This window comes from Taeniopygia guttata, chromosome 7 (assembly GCF_048771995.1).
Source record: "Taeniopygia guttata chromosome 7, bTaeGut7.mat, whole genome shotgun sequence".
NCBI classification, from domain to species: Eukaryota; Metazoa; Chordata; class Aves; order Passeriformes; family Estrildidae; genus Taeniopygia; species Taeniopygia guttata.
This window is the reverse complement of record NC_133032.1, coordinates 6,249,242-6,270,102: the sequence shown is the minus strand read 5'-3', so window position 1 is coordinate 6,270,102 and position 20,861 is coordinate 6,249,242. Positions and strand designations below refer to the sequence as shown.

General features: G+C 40.5%; 1 protein-coding gene across 1 annotated transcript in view; it reads right to left on the bottom strand.

Moving 5' to 3' along the window:
• Positions 1–20,861, bottom strand: part of ADCY5 (adenylate cyclase 5) — a 205,054-nt gene that overhangs the window by 33,497 nt on the left and 150,696 nt on the right. The window contains exons 6-8 of the mRNA XM_004176713.6: positions 19,619–19,777; positions 19,283–19,424; positions 10,174–10,314 (exon numbers count right to left, since the gene is read on the bottom strand). Of these exons, the coding sequence (XP_004176761.2) occupies positions 10,174–10,314; positions 19,283–19,424; positions 19,619–19,777 (442 nt within the window). The remainder of the gene's footprint in view (positions 1–10,173; positions 10,315–19,282; positions 19,425–19,618; positions 19,778–20,861) is intronic.

The following is a 20,861-nucleotide window of genomic DNA, read 5'->3' as shown; positions in this document are numbered from 1 at the left end:
ACAAGGCTTGAGCACTAATGACATATTGGTCTTTTTTTACTCTCCACAGCTGGCAAATAGTTTAGTATCTCCAGGAGTCAGACGTTTTGCTCCAGTTAAAGCCCTTGGCTCAGAGTAAGGCTGCTCCCATCAATTGCAATGGTCTGTGTTATACACAGGATAAACACACAACCAAGCCTGCAGGAATAGGGTCTAGATGGATTTTTCTTCATTCCTACTCATAATATGTTAGCCAAACATCCAAATTCAAGAGAAAGACAAGGGGCTAAAGGCACCAGCACCTCTCATGTCATCCACAGGAGGTTGGACAGCTGGGCTGGGTCTGGGCTCAGCCTGTTCGGGTACTACTGCACAGAGATACATCAAAATTGGCATTTCTGCACAAACATATACAGAAGTCTGAACTCTCCAGAGGGGGGAAAAAAAAAAAAAATAAGGTGCCTGTCATTTAGGAGAGGGGGTTTAAAGGTTAGGAAGAGAAACAACTAATTCCTGGAGTTAAGAATATGAATCCCCTCTAAACTGCTTATGGATTTGTACCCAGCAGGCTGAAACAATACCAGTGGTTTTCTAGAGAGCTATGACGAAAAGGTTGGGAATTGTTGGGAATTGTTGGGAATTGTTGAAAATGACAAAAGTGATGATGGCTACAAGAATCGGACAAATAGGAGTTCACAGGAGTTCAAGAATAGCACCATAATCATGATGATAAAGTAGCCCTTGTTCAGGCCAAAATTCTTTTTCTCTAGAAGGGACCATAAGGCATGAGATAAGTCTCATCACAGAACTAATGGACTGCTGCACATAGAACCTCATGCAAATTTTATTCAATTTCATTTTAAATATCCCTGATACTGGTGTTTTTCTCATTCCCCCAGGACCCTGTATTACTCTGCCATCATTGCAAAGGTAATAGCATTTAATAATTGCTCTGAGACTAAGACAGTCCTCTCTTTGACTTCAGGAACAACCCAAATTCAGCTGAATCAACTCCTTTAAAGGCTCTACTCTTTTGTCTTTTCTACAGGAGATTATTAAAAAAGCCTTATTGTTTTATGGCAGGTCAGGTGACTCAGAATCTACGCTGACATCCTCAGTGGGAGTAGATGTGCAGGAGGAAGAAAAGAGGGAATGGTGTATTACTGCATCTGTCCCTATGGCCCCTAAGGCTTACTACTTTATGGGGGATATTTCATGAATATCTATTGTGCTAAAAGCTCATATGACTGCCATCTCTCTGCTTGACTTCTAAATTAACTAAGCCCTTTTCTTTGAAGATTAAAAATGATTCCTTAAATAGAATGACAAAGTGTTTGTCAAAGACATGACAAGCTGATTGCTACACCATAACACTTCAAATCAAGAACGATTAGAAATAATAATTCTAACTTCAAGAACATTGGCTGTAATTATTAACATATCGTAAATATGCAAAGAAAAGTGGAATAGATTTTATATGCTTTTAACTTTTCATTTAATTCCAAAAATAAGACAGTAGAGGGGCTGATGAGCTTCATGACCTTCTTAATGGCAATGTGTGGGAAGCATAAATTCTACCCTTAAAAACTTCGTTCTCAACTCCAGCAAAGATCTTAAGAACAAAAATAAGAAAGAAAGTAATTTTTCTTGCCCTGTTTTCATCCCAAGAACAAAGTCAAAATAGACCTTACATGATGTTAAAGCAGAAATCATAATAACTTTGGGCTTAGGGATAAAATGAGCTTTGCAAGAGTTAAGGCCAACTTGCAGAGGTGCTTCCCAGAGACAGTGACCATGGAAAACAGAAAGAGAGAGTGACAGGCTGAGAGTAGATGTTGTTAAAAGCAAACCTGTTTTGGCTCTACCACAAAACTAATTATTCACATCTATTTTCAGCACTGTTGTCCCTTCTGCTTTGTCCCTGTGGTCAAAAAGACAAGGCTATGAAGATAGATGCTGTCAGGTGTAAATGCAGAAGCAAAACTGAAGGACTTCAAAGCACTCAAGCCAAAAATAACACAATTTCTGTTTCCAGAGTCCAGAAAGAATAAAGCCTGATAGGAAGGATATTTAACAAGCATCTAAGTGCAGAACAACAGACTGTCAGAAAACCAGTTTATGAAACAGATTAAATGATAGTGTGTCTGCTATAACTGGAACACAGACTAATGAGGTCTGAAAAGGAAAGCTGAAGTGCTCCTTTTCTGCAGCCCACCCCACTTGATAAAAAGACTTCCATTCCACGGCACTGGTACAGATGGTGAAACCCTCTGCTTTCTCCAACTCAAAATGATTCTGTAGACAGTCCTCAGCTAGCAGACCAGACCTGGCCAATGCCGTGAATTAATCTGGGCCATCAGATTTAAATCTATAGATCACAAGAGGTTACTTTGCTTGAAATAGGCTTTCTTAACCTCACTTTTAATTAACTTCTGGCTCTGGACTCACACCTCTGAAAAGTGCATGTTGCACACAGTTTTCTGTGAACTCTGAATCCAAATTTCTCCAGTCCAAAGGTCACATTTTCAAGTGAAATGGTTTCTGCTTCTGTGCCTTATTTGTGACCAGTTTTTAGAACTTGCAAAGCAGACATAAAAATAAGCAGTCCTAGAAATGCTCTGAATCAGTTCCTGGCTCCATAATCTCTGCCCTTCCATGTCTACTCTCCAAACCATGATAAACACGACAAACTTCTCCAGAAACTACTGTCAGCCTTCCAATCAGATGCAGACAGACTGGATCCAAGCCTAACCAGCCTTAATTTAAATTGCCCACTGCTGCTGGCCAGCGCTGCTCACCATCTCTGAAGCCCAGACCCAAACCTGCTGACCTGCAGCCTTTTGACATTAAGGCAAATGTCAGCATTGCCTTACTGCCTGCTTGAGGAAGCTTTGGAAATCATTCTGGGAAGAGCCACAAATCCATCTGTGCAATGCTTCCATGAACATCAGAGCAAGTGTTTCTGTGAATAAAAGGGATTTTTATCATTATTTCTGCAGGCTAAATTTAGTCCCAATCAAAACCAGTCTGACACATTTCAGTACTGTCTCAATCCAAATGACCTTTCCCATATGAGTAAAATTTATTCTAGAAAAGGGTACTGAATGGTGGAAAAATTCAGTGCAAGGCTTCCAAGCAAATATCAAACTCTGTCTAGGTTTCTTAATAGCAGCTGCAGATCTGCTGTTGCATTGATTAGTTCTTTAAAAGAGGGATCCTTATCCTCTTTTAAAGAAGTAATCAAGGAAGATTGCAAGTCCTGATCAACTAGAATAAAAGGCTAGCAGATGAGGATACAAAACACTGTAAAGCCTCTGAGAATTTGGGCACTGTACATTGTCCTTCCACTCATTTATATGAGATCCCATGGATCATGCGAATCAGGCAAACCCTTTTTCCAGGTGAGCACCAAAACAGTTACACAGCATAACTGCTGGATGGGATTCCTCCTCCTGCTGTTTGAGAGCTATTAAAACCAAACTGGCTCTATAAAACCCAGACTAGATGAACAATTTCCTCCCAGACCTATACCAATATGGGGAGATTACAGCAGAAAGGATTTTGAGAATTTCCCCCTGCTTGATTACGAGTTAGATTACTACAATAGCAGTGAAAAAATAGTGGGTCAAATTCTGCTCCACTGGGGGCCCCTGTCCAGCTCTGCTGATGTCAGGGTTGCAATTACCAGATTTAGCAGATGATTGCTGAAAAAGAGGATAATGATGACCGGCAGTTAAATGAAACCTTTCGAAGGAGGGTGAACCCTCAGTACCTAATTCATGGACTTAAATCCAATTCTCTTTGACAGAGCTGACTGAGGAAAACTTCTCCTATGGAGCTTTTATTTTCAATTTTAATTGTTTCTGATATTTAAGAGGTAGAATTGGCACAGAACCAGCTATGGCATCTGTTCCACTGAGGCACCTGTTCCCCAGTTTTGATTTCCAAGTAACAAGATCTATTGTAAGGGCAACTCGGAGACATAAAGAGAGGAAACGAGCTGTATTTACAATGCAAAATGCAAAGAACTGTTTGATTTAGAACAGGAGGAACAGGACAAATAATTATTTTATCATTGAATGACCCTGCTGGTAGATGAGTGTTGTTTCATTAGAAAACAAACATCAAGCAATCAAATAACATGTAGAAGGATGTGCAGAGCTCTGAGTAGCACCACAAGGAATCAGGCAGTACCTACCTGAAAGAGCTTGCTTTCTTTATCATGCCAGCCATATCCAGGATCCACTTTAATAACCTTGTCTCACATCTTTAACATCTGTGTGCACTAATATTTCCTACACATATATAATCTCTATTTCATTTTATGTCAGTGTTTTACTTTGTAACAAACATCAACTTCAGACACAATTTCACTGCAAATTAAATGGTCCATTAGCTGTACTCAGACTCATGACAGAAGCATGGTCAGACTGAAACCAGCATTGCAATCTTCAGGGCTTCCTCCTTCTGTTCCTAAACTTCCTAATGTTAAACATTTTTAGCAGCTGCAAAATGAAAGGAAATCTGCCAGGTATCTACATGGCACTCAGTAATCCCATTAGCTACTCTGCTCATATTTGATTGTAATAACTCAGAGGTACCTGCTTCTGAAGCAAACCTTCCCCAAAGCATGCACCAGTGAAACAAGCTAAGCTGTCATAGCAGCCAGTGTCAAACAAGGAGGATGGCTGCATGGCAGCCTTGAGATCCAGCAGCAGGACTGCCTACAGATGATTAGAACTCATGACACAAGTAATGCCTTTTTTTTTGGAAGCCAGACAGAATCAGGCTATGTCAAGTCTAAGACCTCAGAAAAGTCCATCATATTCTAGGCAGCACTCCTGATGTGAGAATGTCAACATGGTACCGTTGTAGAGGGAATTGAAGGGACATTTTGTGACATAATGTCTAACATGAAAAGTTTTGGATGCCCCTTCCCTGGAATTGTTTAAGGCCAGATTGGATGGAGCTCTGAGAAAGTTGTCTAGGGAGAGGTGTCCTTGTCTACAGCCAGGGGGTTGAATGGGATGATTTTTAATGTCGCTTTCAGCCCAGGCCACCCCTGATTAATAAAACCTCAGGATGAGTGCTGGGTTCAGTGAGGGCACTCTCTCTCACCAGTGAAATGGCAAGTGCTCAGTGGGAGCCAGAACAACCACGGGGCTGGAAAGCACCAACTGGGGCACAAACTTGATGAGGGAATCAGAGCTGTGCAGAGACATGGTAATCATCTTCAACCACAGAGAAGATAATTCTAAAGGAGAGGAAATTAAACTGTCTTCTATCTATTGTGAATAGCTCATGCAGCACCATGGTTTCAAACTGAAGTGAGGACATGTGAAGTAAAACATAAAGAAAAATCATAAAGCTGTTGAAGAGAATGCCCAGCAAGACTTTCCATCCTTTCAGGTCTTTAAACAAGGGCTAGACAAGTATCTGTAAGTAATGCTGGGGGTATAGCTGGCTCCTGTACAAAGGGGGGAGATAGATGGCATGAAGCTCCATGCAGCCTAGATCAGAAACTTTTTAAAATCTTTACATGTATCTCATATTATTCATATATTATTTATTCCCTATACATTCTCCTAAAAGATTCATTTTAACTTTATTTTTTCAATATTTGCAAAGGATTTTGTGAAGCCACTCCAGACTTAAAATAATTAGAAATTTTTCAGGAAAATCAGGAATTTCGCAAGCTTCTTATACAGCTGTTTCCTTGTATCTAAGTTTTTTTCTTAACTTAGACTTTCCTTTCAGCAAACTAGTATGATCATTTTTAAACCTGCCCTTTACAGTCATGGAGAATGATTTATCATTATTTTTTGTCCTTATAAACGTTCCTGTATTTGAAGACTTTTATTTCTAATCAGTCTTCTCCTTTATAGGTTACAGCAAATACAATATTACTACACTTTCAGAGGACACACTGTTGAAATTCTGCTGATTTGTAATTTTGTCCAATAGATTATCTCTAATTCATCCACATCTCCTAAATTATTGTAATCCCAAACTGGATGTGTTTTTCTGGATACAAACTTAATAATGTTGAGCAGAGTAAAAAATGCAAGAAAAGAATTTGTCATCTAGAACAGGTCTGTAATTTTGGAAAGTATCAACATTTCCCTTTTTATTGCTGTTTACAACAAACCTCTTTCAGTTTAGAGTCAACTACAATCCCCAAATTGGTTTTTCTTTAATAGCAGTTTTGTTTTGCTGATGAAAACTGAGACATGAGTATTATTTCCAGGAGTCTAAAATTCATCAATATTTATAAAAGCACTCTAAAATATATACTGGGAAAAGCAAGTATTTCTCAGCGGTATATAAATATTGTTATAGCTATAAATATACCTGTACTCTCAAATGCTTTTAAGTCCACTTATTTCTGACCCTCTTGCAATTACAAACTGGACTAGAGAAACAGTGGGGAGGACAAGGCTGTGTATGGAGACTGGGGGCAATGAACAGCACAAACGTCTCCATTCCCAGAGAGATACCATCACTGGTGCTGGACTGTTTGCTTGTGTTTAGGAAAGAAGACAAGCTGTAAAAAGCAATAAAAATAGAAAGCAGCTCTGCTGTTGTGCCAGGCTGTGGCTCTGCTCCTGCTCTGTGTACAGCCACAAGCTGCTCCTGCGCAGGCTCCCCTGGCTGTGGGGCAGCCCTCGAGCTGCGCTGTGCCCCCGGCCCCTGCAGCGCCCTGGGCTCCGGCAGCAGGGCTCCAGCAGGGGCTGCCAGCCCAGGGCAGGGCTCCAGCAGGGACTGCCAGCCCAAGGCAGGGCTCCAGCAGGGGCTGCCAGCCCAGGGCAGGGCTCCAGCAGGGGCTGCCAGCCCAGGGCAGGGCTCCAGCAGGGGCTGCCAGCCCAGGGCAGGGCTCTTGGCCCTCCCAGGGCATTTGGGTCTGCCCTTCCTCTGACATTTACCAGTCTGCTCAGGGCTGTGCCTCCTGCACCAGCTCATGGAGGTCAGCATCGGCAGCTGCAACACTGAGGTCTCTAGGCTGCTGCCTCCCTGGAGGCTCTGCAGGGCAAGGAAGACCACTGCTAAGCAATGGGAAGGGAAAATGAAAGATTTCTGATGGTCTGGAGAGAAGACCAGTGCACAAGGAAAGTGCTGGATAGGATGAGCTGACACAGTTGCAACCCCCTGATGCAGGCCCCAGTTGGCCAGGGTAGGAGTAGGAAAGTGTCCCCTCTTTTCCAGGACATTTTAGATTACCACCACATGAACACATGCAGGATAATTTATCTTATTCATATGTGCAAGTGTCTGGAAAAACTCCTGTGTGCACAAGGGAAAAACTTCAACTAGAAACATGGTGGAAAATCTGCTGGACCTGGTGCAGGTTAAGGTCCAAGCCAAGCATGGAGAGCAGCAGGGACCAAAGGCCTCCCCATGCACTGCCCACGCTGCCATGCCACACAAACCCCACCAGCTGCACTGCTGATGTGCCCAGACATGGAGCACATGGAAAGGGTGTGACAAAAGAGGAGGAGGATGAGGAGGAAAAAAGGAATAGAGGGCTACATTTGATGCTAATGCATCTCCTCTCAGACTACTGCTAATATAGCCTAAGAATAGAGACAGCTACCAGAGCCAGCATTCACTGGAAAGAAAAATGGCCAAAATAATTCTGTTTACTATTAAATATAACAGTGCCTTCCCAAAAATGCAATTCAGGGAACTTTAATATTCTCTTTCAGGGAATTGTAAGTAGAGCCAAAAAAAAAACTGCTTCTATTTTTTTTTCTGAAAATATGGTTGTCTTTAAGATGCAAAATGTTTTACATTTGTGATAAAACCCAGTGCCCTTCATAACCATTTGCATTATTTCCTGCACACAAATATATTCATATCTACACATTAATAAAATGGAACTGCACATCATTGCAATATTACCTGGCTCCTGCCTGAGGACTATCTCACAATTCCCCTTATAAATACCTGTTTTGAAATGACAGAGCTAAGGAGCCCCAGGTCTTGAAGAAAAAGGCAATGCTGCATTGCCCACCTTTGGCATAATACTTTGACTAATCCAAGCTTCCATGTTCACAGCTTCCAAGAAGAAAGACTATGTATAACAACATGCAAAAGGTCTGGGGAAAGGTGAGTGATGTGGAACAAAGAGCACATTTTCAGGAGGTTTGAGAGCTGGTGCTGCTTACCAAGATCAATGACATGTCATCCCAGAGGAGCACAGATAAAAGCCTCTGTAGTTCTGCTCCCCTTCTATCTCTCTGCATTTTGTATTTCTGAGCAGGCAGTTTGCAGCCAGCATGCACGCTGCATGCATTAAGCACATACAGCCTACATGTAACACAGTGTTACAGATTACAAAGCACTGTGCAAAGCTGGGTGGTACAAAAAAATGCATATTTAAATTAGAAGTTAACACAGAGAGACTTGAGACAGGAGATGGAGAAATTGGTCCTGTGTTTTAATAATTAAAATGTCCATCCAGCAGCTATTAAAGTGGGAGACCATGGGGAGCATGTTTGCATTTTCACTAATGCCTCTCAAACATAATAGGTCTGTAAATCTATAAACAACAGATTAAAAAAACAGTCCATAAGAACAACAAAAAGTCTAGCTGAAAATAATACACGTGAATCAGGTTTCAGTTGGTTTTCAAGAAACAGCCGGATGCATACAACATCAGCATCTCAAAAGAGAGTTAATACAAAAGGCAGATTGAGTAAAAGAGACTTTCTGAGCTACTGAATTTTCAAGAAGGTAAATAGCATTACAGGGAAGGCTCAAGATAAGGAAAAAAAAAAATAAGTCTTTCCTCCTACAAGTGAGGGGCAGTGAAGTTTTTAGGACTCAGCTTGGTATTTCAATAAATAATTATGTTTTTCCAACTGAACAACCAGCTAGACACTGCAAACTGTAATTAACACCAAGAAGCATAATACCATTTGGCATGCATACACCTTGTTTCTGAACAGGAGGCTTCAAGAACCCCTTAAAAGCTATTCAAAGAAACTTATAATTATAATTATGTGCTAGTGTGATTAGTCTCTTCTAATAATGTCATGCCTAATGAGCACACCCTATTGAAAAGCCCACATAAAAAATGCACAGTTCCACTGATCTGTATGCTCATGTCAGAAGCCTGCATTTGGAGATCTGAGAAATGAAAGAAACATTACTATTACTAAGAAATTTGGCTTAGCACTGTAAAATAATATTAAGATTGAATAATATTAGCTCCAACTACTAATAAATGTGGCATCATTCCCCCTTAAAAGTACCATATGCAGTTTCTTATAGCTATGCCCAAAATTTTAAACTGTGGGATTGTATCTCATGTTTATAAATTTTTAAAAATATGTAAAGGCTTTGGTGACCTGGAGCAGAACTTTGGCTATAGACAACAAAGCAAGTAAAAAATAGACACTTTTGACTGTGCATGAAGGGTCAAAACAGCATAAATAAGGTTACAGAACAATCTGATTATGTATGCAATTACAGAGGTGCTAAATATTTCGATTAGTATTAAAAGCAGCCACTATAATATAAACTATCTTCTTAATCTTTCTTGCAGAAAACAAAGATATCATCTACACCTTTTATGTAAAATGAGCCATAAAAGCCCTCTCAGTGCAACTGAATTGGTAATTAGCACTTGTTCATTTTACTTTAGAAAGACTGTGAAAGGTACAAGAAAGAAATGAAGATGCCTGCTACCTTAGGCCAATGAATCCATGTACTCAAGTATGTATTTTCCAGGATTAAACATGGCAGTGACATCCCCGGGGCCCCTCGAGCACACAGAGAGGGGAACAGCACCTGCCTGTGACAATGCAAGCCAGAAACTTCTGCAGGTACTGAGCTAATGGAAATGTGTACCAGATGCCTCTTGAATGCCTGGGTTATGGAGCAGCTTTTGCAGATAATCACGTCTTCTCACACAGCCTGGATGAGTGTTCAGAATGTGGGACAAGTCAGACAAAAGAGCCTTCTTTGTGCCATTCAGCCTCCATCTCTCTCTCAAACAACCCTGTGCCTCATCTCACAATCACTCACCTCCAGATGTACCGATAATTGTTATTTCTGGAGTCAAAGTCAAATTTTTCACCCCCTTTTGGAAAACGCCCTCGGGGGCTGTAAAAACCTTCAGACAAAGCAGGAGGGATACATCACACCATATTAAGAAGAAAATAAATTGATGTCCATAAAGCAAGGCATTACCATTCTCTTCATCTCCTTGGAGACCTGGTGGCCCCCGAGGTGGTTGTAGAAGGGCCGGTCAACGCCCCAGTGTGGCGGGTTATGGCTGATGGAATTGGCACGCTGGCGGTTCATCTTGGCTATCGTGGCTTTCTCATCTTTCTGGAATACAAACCAGAGAGAAATGCATAATACATTTTCAAACATTTTCACAACAGTCATTTTCCAAGCATCTCTCCCTTCTGAGCTCTCACTCCAAAAGCTGGCTTTGCACCTTGAACTCTATGAAGCAGTCACTGATCAGAAGCAGTCCCAGTCATTGTCTCTTTCTCTTATTTTTAGAACACTTACTCTAAGTGGTGCCCATCATTTTATTCGTTTACTTGTTCTGAACAACCACCATAACCTGTGTAAACATGGGGAGCATTTAAAAATGGAGACATCCATTTTCTTTATTAGCAAATTGAATCAAACTGAACACTTTCAGATATAAAATTGCAGCTCCAAGCTGAGATACTACACAGAGGGTCCTCAAAAATCAAAGTAACAGTTACATCTAGAAGAGAAATGACAGACAATGTGATTTGGTTGAAGAACAGGAGCTTTGAAGCTCCTTGAAGCTATGGGAATACAAGGACACCTTTCTCCATAGGCACAAGCAAATAATTTTCCACACTTGCAAGAGCATATTCCCAGATATGTTAAAGAAAGCATGTAAATCTTGCACACTGTGCTCATATTAAGGGTAATGAAACTGCAGAGTGTGACAAAATGGTCTTCCCAACTAATGCTACCTTCCAATTTGACATTGACACTAATTTTCCTGAAGTTTGGACAAGGTCTTTGATTTTGTTATCAAGGCTTTGCCTCTTGGCTGCAATGGGAACTTACTGTGAGGTTAGCACAGGATCTGTCAGACAGGTTTCATTCCAGCTCAGTGCCAATTTCAAGAGCACAGAAGTGCAACATGAAACTAGGCTCAACAACGGGCAGATTAGTTCCTTATTTTGAATATAGTCTCTAGCCAAAAAGACAGGCAGGTTTCCACATGGAATGTGTTCTGTGGACAGAAGTCCCTCTAGCAAGGGCTGCACTGCAGACTGGCTCAGGGAGGATTGGGTGATTTACCTGTACTGACTCAGAAGGCAGAGGGGTGGCAATTACTTGCTTAAAACAAGACAAACTCCGGAGAGATTGAAAATGCAGAAGGTATAGCTTGTTGTTCATTACTTGAGAGATTAAACTTTTGAAAGAGAATTTCTGCTTCAATGATATAAAGAGAAGAAAACAGACTTAACAGTTAATTTTTGATTTCCAGACAAATGAGTTATTTTAAAAGAAAGCCTCCATTGCTTTCAGCTGTAGAATTTTAGTTCAAGTGTTATTTGACAATACAAGTAGGTCTACTGCTTTTCTTGCCTGGAGTCTGCATTCCATATCTATTTATTTTGATTCCCCACTATTCAGGGTAACTTGTACATCTCAGGAGTTTGCAAAATACCTGGTGTTATCTCCATGGTAACCACAGAGTTAAATGTCAAGTGCTATGCTGCCTTAAATTAGGATTTTTAAAAGGAAATTTTAAAAGGCTTGATGAAATTCAGTGCTGGAGAAAGCTGCCTGATTGACAAGCATGGGAAATCATCTTCTCTCTCCTTGCAAGGAAGAGACAGCTACAATGACAACATTTCCCCCGAGACCACAGCTCACCACATGGGCACCAAACATTGTAGAGCACGTGGGGCTGCAGCTTCATGGCCATGGGCTGGGGACATGGGGCCACCTGTGACAGGAGCCCTGTGCCCCACTGCCAACTGGCCCCATGACAGCTGGCATCCTGCAGCTCCAGGGTGCCAGCAAAGACCTTCACCCAGCCAGGGTGACAAGTGTAGGTACACGAGGAAACCCTGTGGGAGCGGCATGACTGTCGGGAGAGCCATAGGTGCTCCCACATGGATGCCCCCAGGACAGCAAGTGCCTCCCACATCACCTCTTCCCCTCATTGAACCCACCACTGGTTCATCTGCAAAACCTGAAAATTCCAGCACTTGGCACCAGCTGAGTTTCACATGAGTAACCATGACAGAGCCACTGGATAACCTCCAGGAGACCCATCTTTTAAATATTTCTAAAAATACATTAATGTGATGAAATCTTGATGTCCAGATTTGAGTTGGTTTGAGGTCTTGTTTTTTAAGACTTGTTGCTCTTTATACTCTTTGCCATAATTTGTAATACGTTCTTGTGGCTTTTTTCACTTATGCAATCTTTTTCATAGTTATGCTTCTTTTATGATGTGATGCCAGAAAGCTGCTAGGAAATACAGTTTCATTATCTCCAAGCAAATAGATATTGTTTTTCAATAACAGAAGTGACACTGTCAATCCATTTTATTCCAACTAACGGGAGGGTTTTCAACCAAATGGAATTAAAAAACCCAGATGTTGAAACTAGGCTGGGGACCCATAAAAGCAAAGCTATTTGGTTATTTTACAAATGCCTTTACATCAACAGATGGTAAAAATGTTATTCAGCAGGTTTTTGCCCCATGAGTTAGTAAATTTGGTTAGAATTTGAGAGAAGCTTTAATGCCAAAGTCCATGAAGACATACTACCCCTCTCAGCCCATGAGTGATCTTCATACCTGCTGCAAGTGCTAGTGAGTCTGAAGGACTGCTTGATGAATTTGAAGGAAATTAATGACCTCATACATATTTATGGCACATCTGGATCGAGGTAAGAACAGGAAAATTGGTAAACATGTAATTCTGAGATTGTTTCTAACCATGAGGTCAGGCACCATAAATTTTCCATGGCTTCATGAACTCTGGCATTATTTCCCCCCCACCTCTTGTAGGAAGTTTCCACTGGATTGTGGATGATCTTTCAGCAATATTTCCAATCAGATTAAAACACAAGCACAGTGCACTTCTGCTTTTCCACGTTACATAATGTGCTACTATATCATCTTGAATAATAGGACTTTACTGTTAACATCAACACTTATTAAAGAAAAAATAAAACCTGTTGCTTTAAAAACCTTGAGATAATTTATTTTCTGCAAAATCACTTGTTCAGTGGGTGATGAAAATAACAAACTCTTAAAATGGAGCATTAGATGGGTCACAGTTCCTCTGTGGAAATTTATGAGGATGCCTCCTCTGTTTCTTCCTGGCTAAGAGACAGCATAAGGACAATGTGCACACAAGGCTGCCTAAGGCATAACAAGACTGGAAAAGAAGAAAAAAGAAAGACAAGTGGTGATACCTTTCAATCCTACTCATTACAGGTACTACCAACAAGAACAGAAGGTGCAAAATTTCTGATAGCAATGAGTTTTTCAGATATTAGGTGGCTAAACTCCAGAAAGCTGTTGTGGGAACTTTTCAAATCTGGACTCACAAAGAGACTGTAAATCTGATTCCCAGGGGTTTTATTGTGTTCCCACCACACCACCAGTTCCCACACACTGAGCTACAGTAATGCTACAGCAAAACTGCAGAAAGAGCTGGGGTTTCCTTGTACTTACCAATTGAATCAAGAATGCCTCTTATTTCTTTAGTGTGTGTTTGATAGGATTTTCCAACACATTGATCACTATCAGTGCAACAGTGAAATCTGATTATGGATTGACCCAATCAGATTTAGCTACATATAATTTAAATTTTCTTGAAGTCCTTCTGACATGTGCATGATGTTCCTGGTAGTGTTACATGCTCTAAACCACTGCCTTCATAAATCTACATAAGTGGAACCCTGCTGAGCTCTGATTAAATGTGCTAAATTGAGGAATCATCACATTAGATTGATTGTGTTTTAGGAGAGTCACATGCTCAACATTTAAAGGACCATTTTGTTTCCTCAGCTGGACAGAATTCCAGGGTGCTATTTGGGAAAGAATGAGGATTGTTTTTCTAAGAGTTACAGCCAAAGTTTTGTTGAGCTGTTTTAAGGCCACCATCAACAATCCTTTCTGAAACTGGTGTGTACCTGCTATTGTTAAAAGAAACACCCAAGTGTAATCAATTGAAAGACATTAGAAAAAATAAACATTTTTTTCCCTTTGCAGACTTTGTGCACTCAGCACAGTTGTTTGGTCAGCAGTACTGCTCATCTGTTGCAGGCACATTTTGTTTCTTCTCGTGTCCAAAGCAAAGCATTCCCCTAGATTTGTGACAATGTTGAGGATGATAAAGCCAGCTGTAAAACTATGTGCTGTTAAAATCTAATTCCCCTCAAGGTCTTTTTCCCACTCCTCCAAACACACACTTTTCCACCCTTCTCAGAGTAAAGCTCTGAAGTGCTGGGAAGAGTAGGTGTGATGGTTCTGCAAAGTAGTGCAGCACCTGATCTCAGAGAAGAGCACAAAGCGAGCAACAACCACTGAGTGACACACTCCTGTACAGACACCAGAAACTTGGGCAGCACAAGCACTGCGAGTAAGTAAATGGAGTCTTGTAAGAATATCAGAGAAGTGATAAGATAGCAATAATGACTGGGACAACTGTATTGAATAAGATTCAGAAGGGCAGATATAAAAGTTGTGAAGGTGGAGGACCAGAGAAAAACAATATGAATGCTACAGTCTGCAGGGTAAGCTGAAAACCATGGATAAAACAAAACCACTCTGTAGAAGGGTAAAGAAATTGTTCTGCAGGCCATTGCAATGCCTAGGGGTTAAGTTTGGGAATCACTAAAATTTGGGCAACAGTTTTAGTAATTCTAGCTGATAAATTCCTGTTTATCTAGAAATACAGACTTTTGGGCAAAGAATGAAGCCAGTAAGGAAGAAAGGCATATATCTCCTTGGAGAATTCCTGTATTTCTACCATGCTAATGTATTAAGTCCATTAGAAACACACATCCAAATGACTGTGAAAATTAATTGGTTAAGAATCAAAGTTACCCTGTGCAAATCACCCTATACCATGTGAGGATAACAGAAACTTACAGTTTTTCATTATGGTAGAACAAAGGAGCAGATTGTTTTTTTCCAGGTAATCACTACTACAGTAGAGGCAAAAGGGAAGAAGGCTCATAAGCATAAGGTTATAAATGGAAAACATTGAATTATAGAGTCATTTAGAATGCATTTAAGATCATTAAATACAGTACTGCCAAGTCCCACAAAACCATGTCTGGAAGCAAAACTTGAAGTGTGATGTGCTGAAGACAGAAAGAGACAACCTCCATTCCAGATCTGTGGAAAACTGCCAAATTCCCTGTCAGTTCTGGTAAGATATTTTTAATAACTATTTAGTCAGTGATCATGACACAGAGCTTGTAGAGCAGCAAATGCTGGGTTTGGATTAACAGCCTTGAATTCCAAGTTTTTCTAAAGAGTAAAAAAATGCAGCAGCTCTCACTGGCTTTGTTTCTTCCATAGAGCCGTTGACAGAGTGCTGTGTCGGAGAGTAAGGGCTAAGACAGATGGGGAATATGAAGCTGGGAAAAGAGCTTGTTTCTAGTGCAATGGCAAGAGACAGTGTTGAATAAGGAGGTATTAGTCTGGATGAAAGTTACTAGCAGAGTAACTATATTACTACTCTCAGGGCAGATGTGGTTTAATTTTCTTCTTATCTCACCTGGCAGCAAGTGAGCAATGATGGATTTGGCTAACAAGAGAAGCAGAGGTGTATTTGATAGACACAAAGAAAAGGAGTATTAGTACCCAACATTTGATGACTAACATGGTAGAAATGGAACTTGAGACACTTAAGTGTAAAAAATGCATCATTCCCTTAGAGATCACAGACAGAAACTTCATTTCAGTATCAGGAATCACATTAGTTCACCACAGAATAAATAGAAGACACTGAGATAATCCAACTTTGCAAAAAGTAAAGGTTTCCTTTGAGGAACAAGAAAATATGAGAGCTTGTCCTTGTCTCTTCTTTGTTGTGTGAAAACATTAGAAGAATCTGTCTCAGGAGAACAAAGGAGAGGGAGAGGGGATACAATTGCTGACAGGCAGCAGACAAACAGAGCAACCCAGCTCTTAGAGCAGCCCAGTGTTAGCCCTAATGGGAGCAAACTAACCACAGCAAAAGATCCAACAGACATTTATGGCAGAACCTGCTAATTTCATCTTTCTATATGCTTCTCAAGCAAGTGCTCACCCATGAGGGCAGAAGAATCATAGGACAGGGCAAACAGAAAGGTGAAAGCAGATCTAGAGGAAAAGATGAGGAGAAAAAAAAATCCAAAAAGACTGGATTTTAAAACTTTGCATTTTGTTCCCTTTTAATAGAAAGCAACTCTCCTGTGTATCAGACAGAAAACAAAGACTACATTTTTAGGTCTAGCAATATTACTAAAGAAGAATCTAGCTTTTTCCCCTCCTAAAACTGCACTGACTCTATTCCAGTTAATAGCATTTTTAAAAAAGGAAAAACAGAAATTTCAAAGAAGAATCTATTTTCAGTTCCTGGAACAAAAATATTAGATAGATGTTCCTCCCACTTACTCTGTGCCCAAGAAATGGTATTAACACAGTGGAAAAGTTAAACAAATAAAAAAGACAGAAAATTCAAAATTGTGGTTACCCATGGCAGCAGTAAGCAGAAAGGGTACAGAACACATACCCTTACATTTTATCTATTTATCAAAATTCATGGTGTTGTTGGGTTTTGATGGCTGTGGGACTGATGAACCAGGTATCCAGATAATTCTGCCGTGTGAGCTGAGGAACAGCTCAGGCAGTTACTTGTATCTGCTCTCAGGTCAATGCTAACGCCAGGCCTTACATGCAAGGACAGCAGGAACCCAGACACAACCCACAGCAACTCTTCACTAAGTTAGGTGAACATTTTATGGCCATTACTGGAACAGAATGAACTGAAAATGTGGCTAAATACATCACATGAAGTCATCAAAATCAAGCAGAAATTAAAGGCCAAAGTAAAGTACCAGAACTTTCTTTGCCATCAGGCAAAAAGTTCAAGACTGACTGAACTGACAGTGGGCAAAAGCTTTTCTCACTTCTGATCTTCACGTCTTGTGAAAATGAGATTTAACAGGGAGAGAACTTTAAACACTGGAACAGGCTGTCAAGAATTTCTTTTTACTGTCAAGAATTTCCTTTCAGTTTACTTTTTCCTTTTACTTTTTCCTTTCCTTTCCAGTGGATGTCCTATCCCTGGAAGTGTCCAAGGCCAGGCTGGATGGGGCTTTGAGAAACTTGGTCTAATGTAAGGTGTCCTTGCCCTGACAGGGAGGTTGGGACAAGATAATCGTTATGATCCTTTCAAATCCAAGGCATCCTATGATTCTATGAAACTATTCACAAAGAGATAAAAAATAGCTATGAGAGAACAAAAGTTGCAGCAATATGGGCAAACCAGAAACCCCTCAAACTCCAAACACCTAATACGCATGACATTGTGTAGCTGTTTTTTTATGTCTCAGTTTAGCCCAATAATTACATAAGTCATCCAAATGTCCCAATTTTTAGCTACTCTGGGATGCAGCACGTTACAGCAGCATTATAGTAGTGCTCAGAGACTTCAGCTAAGGGCTACACTACATACAGAGCTGCAATAAAAACATATAAAGCAGTGAAAGAATGGTCCATTTCATTTTCCTATGAAAATGCAAATCAAGGCATAAAGATGCAGGTTCCTCAAAACCTATGTCTGGAATGGAATCCACATCTGAGTCTCTATCCAAACTCCTACTCAAAATACATCCTGTGTTCAGAAATGAAGTCAGGTGCCAAGCACTCTGAAGTGTTTGTTTCTGAGTTTTTTTTGTCTACATTTGGAAACGGCAGAATCTTGATCTTATGTCTTCGTCTTCTCTCCAGAGAAACTTTTGCTTCTCCACAAGAACATGCAGACAACCTGGTCACTGCAGGATTTAAGAGTCAGTATAGGCTCTCTACTCCAGGAGATGTGGGTCTAACCACAAGGGTATTTTGGCTTATATTCTTAAATCTGCCCAGCAAAGAGGAAGTGACTTAGATACCTAAAACATCAGCTGGCTCATTGACAGGCAGTGATACTCAGGAACAATAATCTTGCACTGCAAGTTATAATCCTCTTTTGATGATTGGCAATTGTTAATGAGATTTATTTTATGAACAGATAGAGACCGAAACATTAGCTTCTCTCTTTAGCAGATGATAAGGGATTTTCTTGGAAATTTTTACACAATATCTTTTAAGGAGATTTGAGGCTTCCATTCTCTCAGGAAATGAGGCAATGGTAGCAAAGTCTTTCTCTACAGGTGTTGGTTATTCAAATCAACCGTGCTGTTACAACATGTCACAAACACTAATTCACTTAATCTCATGGTAGTCATATTTATAGATGTGGGAAGGTTTAATTTCTTTTAGATTAAGAAACATATGAAGTTATTTTCAATTCAGGCCAATCTGTATATGCTTGCCCACTCTATGAATAGCAAAGTAGGAGCTACAGTGCAGAAATATTATTGGCTATATTCAACTAGATCAAAAAGGTCCTTTTCTAGTATTTCAGTCTACCATTTTTAAAAATAATACAAACTAGTGATAATTTGCTATTGGCAGTGTCACAAAAATGAGATTTACTGGCTGACATCCACTTGAGTTTGACTTGATTCAAGTTCAAGTCAGTAATGCCCTCATAGCCTTATTTTGTGCAGCCTGACCCATGTCGCAGTTGGTATGATCTCATCTTACTGTCACAATGATGATCAATCATTACAGTGGACCAGTTTTTCTCATCTTCAGAAAGAGAGGCTGAAAAGTAGTGATAGGAACTGCTCTAATCTTCATGTTCATTAGTCTGGTGAGCAGACAGACAAAATCACCTCTGTAATCTAACAGAGACGAGATCTTTGTGGTTTTAATCTATGCCTTTAAGGACTTCTATGAAATACATATCTATATTAACAACATTTTTCAACATGATTTTGAAGACAACTGAGGACAATTTCTTTGAAAGAATTAGAAGGAGCTCAATGCAGACACCTTTGTAGATGGTGGCTATTCCCTTCTAATCACATAAAAGTTCAGGAAGAGGAGAGAGAAACAGGAATTTTTGCCACTGAATATCAACTGTCTCATCTATAAAGGCTCTACTTTGGTGTGTCAGAGACATCAAGTTGTGAAAGGTACCTAAGCCTGCATTAATTTGTTTGGTCTTACCCTCTTCTGGCTGCACCGCACAATCAGGAAGGTCTCAATGCTGTGCTCTTTCAGATAAGCGTTGCGCTCCCCTCCGAAGCCCAGCTCCACCTCGTAGTCTCCATTGAGATAGTTCAGGGTTGCTTTTGTTATGTGGATACGCCTTGAATGAGACAAAAGACAAGCAAGTTTTGTAGACTCTGAAAAGAGATCACCTAAAAAGCCAGGTCCTGTCAGGGATGGGTTCCAGGAACAAGCAAGCAATAAACCCCAATTGATATAGCCATGCCACTACTCTTACACATTTAGTGTGGGAGTTTAATGGATAAACACAACAACTTGGATGAAGCAACTTACCCAGCTTTGCCCCCTGCTTCCATGTGGTTGGCTAATGTGACATCGTTGGACCATACATCAAACTGCCACTTCCTGAGGCCCAGGACCCCGCAGTGAACTCTCCCGCTGTGGATTCCGACCCTCATGTTGACATTCACACCTGTAACCTCACGGACCAGTCTGAAAAGAGACATGGGGGAGAAGGGCCATTACTAACAACTGAATGGCTGCAGCCGGCAGCACAAACTTGCATCCAGAGCACAAAAATCCATAATGATCCTTAAATTATTCACAGATACACATGGTGCAGCTCATCCACATCAATAGGACAACAGAACAAAACTGGACAAGCTGTACTGCTCTTGGATGGCCAGGCTGGCCAAGAAGAGCCCTAATTAGAACGTGGAACTCTTGGAGTAAATCCATGTACACTGAACTCAGGAACAAGTTGAGAACACATAAAAAAATCATCTCTGGGGCAGTAAAAGGATTAAGTGCTGGTCTCTGATTTCCATACCAAAGCTGGACATAACCTGCCAGCACTCAGCCTCATTAAGAGTAATAGCATGTTGCAAAGAGAAAAAGGAAATGATTTCAGAGATCTTAATTTGTCTGCATGGCACCGAGCATCAACTCTTCCACAGATGAAATATGATATGTGTGTGAAATACCCCACTGAAACTGGAAATCTTGAACAGGCCTTATAGCAGTAAAGCCAGAGAACCACATCTATTGCAGTCACTCCAAAGAGGCAGCTACAAATATTCAAGTTCTGAATGTAATGAGGTTTTGGATGCTCTGCTTACTCCCAAAAAGACTGCTGGAATACTTTGTGGATTTTCCCCTTTAGGGCAAAAGTTAACTTCAAGAGCTGTTCACATGAGAAATATATTTAGAGATGTGGGTAGGGAAAAGCCTTGATGAGGCCTTCAGAACAACTCTGCTTCTCATTATTGCCAGTCACATCATTCCCAGAACATCCATGCTTCACAAGCAAATTCACCTAGATCATATACCACTGTCCCTTCCTTTGGGTAGTAAGTTCCTTGCAGCAAGGAAGTACTTTACACCTATCAGATTTCAATCTCAGTTTTCAGGTTCATCCAGTCCTTTCTAGATAACATCATCTGGATAGGTAAGTCCTCCCTACTCCCTAATATCAACACAGTCCTAATATTTATGCTTTAGTTATTAATGAAATTGAATGAATAAAGATAGACCAGTTCTGGACTTCACTCCTAACAGCGCAATATGTCCCTTAAAA